We start from the raw sequence: 2,476 nt of genomic DNA on the forward strand, positions 1-2,476 counted from the left end.
TTATCTTGCTCTTCACTGCACCAACCTGTGCAGACTGAGACCTCAGAATGAATAACGCTTAGAGCATTACAGGAATGTAGCCACACGACTACCGTTGGGTGTTACATTATAGGTGAATAGGCATTTACAGGGCACGACTCATATGCACGCGCATGCGTATCTGCACGCGCATGCGTATCTGCATGCGCACCTGGGCAACAATGATAACTTTCACTTTCAAGGCTTCTGGCGGTCGATGTTAATCAGCATGCAGTAAGATGTCTCAGAGAGCAGTCCTACATCTCCTCTGTGCGTTTGGAGTCTTTCTCAAAGGTGAGGAGAGATGATACCGTGAGATGTGTTTCTATACCTTTATATCGGAATATGTGATATATTCTATTTGATTTAAAGCTCAGCTGTGTGGCTCTTGCATGTTTATTGTTTATTGCAGTAACGTTTTTGGCGGCAAATATGATTCTAACATATTCTATATAATATTATGCAAAAGAAACAAATTCCTTTTATTAATCAAACTCCGTCAGAATTGACTTGCAGTATATCGTTGCATCCCATCCACAATGTGAGCTGTTAGATCCTGCAGATCGTTTTTATTTTCTCCAGAACGGGTCAGCAGTATAATTATGCCGCATGCAATTTATTGTTGGTATATTCATTTCAAAGTGTTATATTTCTTAATGGGGATTTTGTTTTGTTTTTATTTTGACTGATATTTCTCCCAGAACACAAGGAGGGGATTTATTAGGGTCAGATTCAGTTGTGACAATATGCATATGAATAGTCATGATCTTAATACTGTATATATTATATATTATATATATATATATATATATATATATATATATAAAAACATATATATTTTTATATATTATTATATTATATATTATATATATATATATATATATTAATTTCCCATAGAGATCTATAAGTATAGTTTTTGTAATGTTCTCAAAATGAAAGTGACTGTGATCTCGTTCCTAAAACGTGTCATGGTGTAGTCACAGGTGTCGTGAACATAGCTATCTACTCTCTTGTGTGCCATGCAGAGAGACTCCTGAGGAGTTGAAGTGTTTTCTGAGTATCTTACGATGTTTGTGTTTCCTGCAGGTCAAACCTCTCTGATCGAATACCAGCAGACTGTGATGGCAGCGATAGGAGACAGGGCCTTCTTGAACTGTCAGCTGATGCAGTCTAAAGATGTTGTGCAAGTCACCTGGCAGAAGATCTTACCTGAAGGGAACACGGATCTCGCTACTTACAACAAAGACTTTGGTGAGAAAGTGATGCCTGGATTTCAAGGACGAGTGGAGTTTATAGATGCTGGACTGCAGAACAGCTCCATAGTCATCAGGAACGTGATGGACCAAGATGAAGGATTCTATCGCTGTCTGTTTAACACCTACCCTGATGGAGCTTTCACTGCTACAACCTACCTCCAGCTCTATGGTGAGAACCCTGCTGCGTTGTTGCAGACGCTTCCATAATCCTCTGTCTTTTCTGTAATATTACCACTAATATTGTTTCTCTTCCAGAGCTGCATGAAGCCTTTCTACATGTCAGAGAATCCTCCTCTAGTGAAGAGCTGGTTGTGTCCTGCTCAGCCACAGGCCGACCTGCTCCCACGGTAACACTGACTGTCCCTCACTACAACTCCACCAGCGTCACCAACACCAACGGCACAGTCACTGTCACCACCACAGCTGAGCTGTCTCGTCTCCACGGCAACAGCACGCAGGTTGGATGTGCAGCGAGAGTTCTCTCTGGTCCTCAGAGAGTCGTGTATGAGCTGATTCCTGAGGTCAAGCCTGTTGATGGTGAGACACACTTCTAACCACACAGAGTCATAGATTGATGAATACGTTGGAGCTCATGTCTTTTGGTTTCATTTCCCAGGTGTTGATGTGGAGTCTGGATCTGATGCATGGATCATTGGGGGGGTCGTGGGAGTTCTCTGTGTTGCTGCTGCTGCTGCTGCCTTGGCTGTCTTTTTTAAACGGAGACACCAGAACAGGTAACTTTTCACTTTTAACTCATCACCTTTCTTGTATTAATACCAGTTCCTCACAGTTAATATGGTAATGTCGGATCCAAGTCTTTTCAGGGAAATTCCACAAAGGAATCCACAGGATTTTCTTGAATCCGTCAGTGTGTCACAAGGGGACTCTGAGGAGAACAAGAAAGACACTCATGAGTAAGTCAATTCATTTATTTTTCTCCTTTGTAAAAACAATTCAGTCCAATGTGTCTAATTTGGGGCTTCACTTTTGCACCTTGCTAACTTGCTAATACGACTAAACTAGTTAGAGTCACTTCCTTCATTCAGGAGGATCAAATGGGTCAGAGGTCTTGAACCAGAATACCAACGAGTGATGCACATTACATTATTTAGTCTGCATGTTTATTTATTGTTCTGAATGATTTCTGACTCCCTGTTTTTATCTGAAGGCCCAGAACATCTTTAATGAAGTCAGAGAACACA

At 41.1% G+C, this 2,476-nt stretch overlaps 1 protein-coding gene across 1 annotated transcript; it reads left to right on the top strand.

Moving 5' to 3' along the window:
* Window positions 1-257: 257 nt before the first annotated feature.
* Window positions 258-1,828, top strand: LOC306753046 (OX-2 membrane glycoprotein-like; the record flags this gene model as incomplete). The annotated part of the gene is made up of 3 exons (XM_079236877.1): window positions 258-312; window positions 1,105-1,443; window positions 1,530-1,828. 3 exons carry the CDS (start codon window positions 258-260, stop codon window positions 1,826-1,828), a joined length of 693 nt encoding a protein of 230 aa, XP_079093003.1.
* Window positions 1,829-2,476: the final 648 nt, after the last annotated feature.

The sequence above is a fragment of the Taurulus bubalis genome, assembly GCF_910589615.1.
Source record: "Taurulus bubalis genome assembly, chromosome: 21".
Lineage (NCBI taxonomy): Eukaryota > Metazoa > Chordata > Actinopteri > Perciformes > Cottidae > Taurulus > Taurulus bubalis.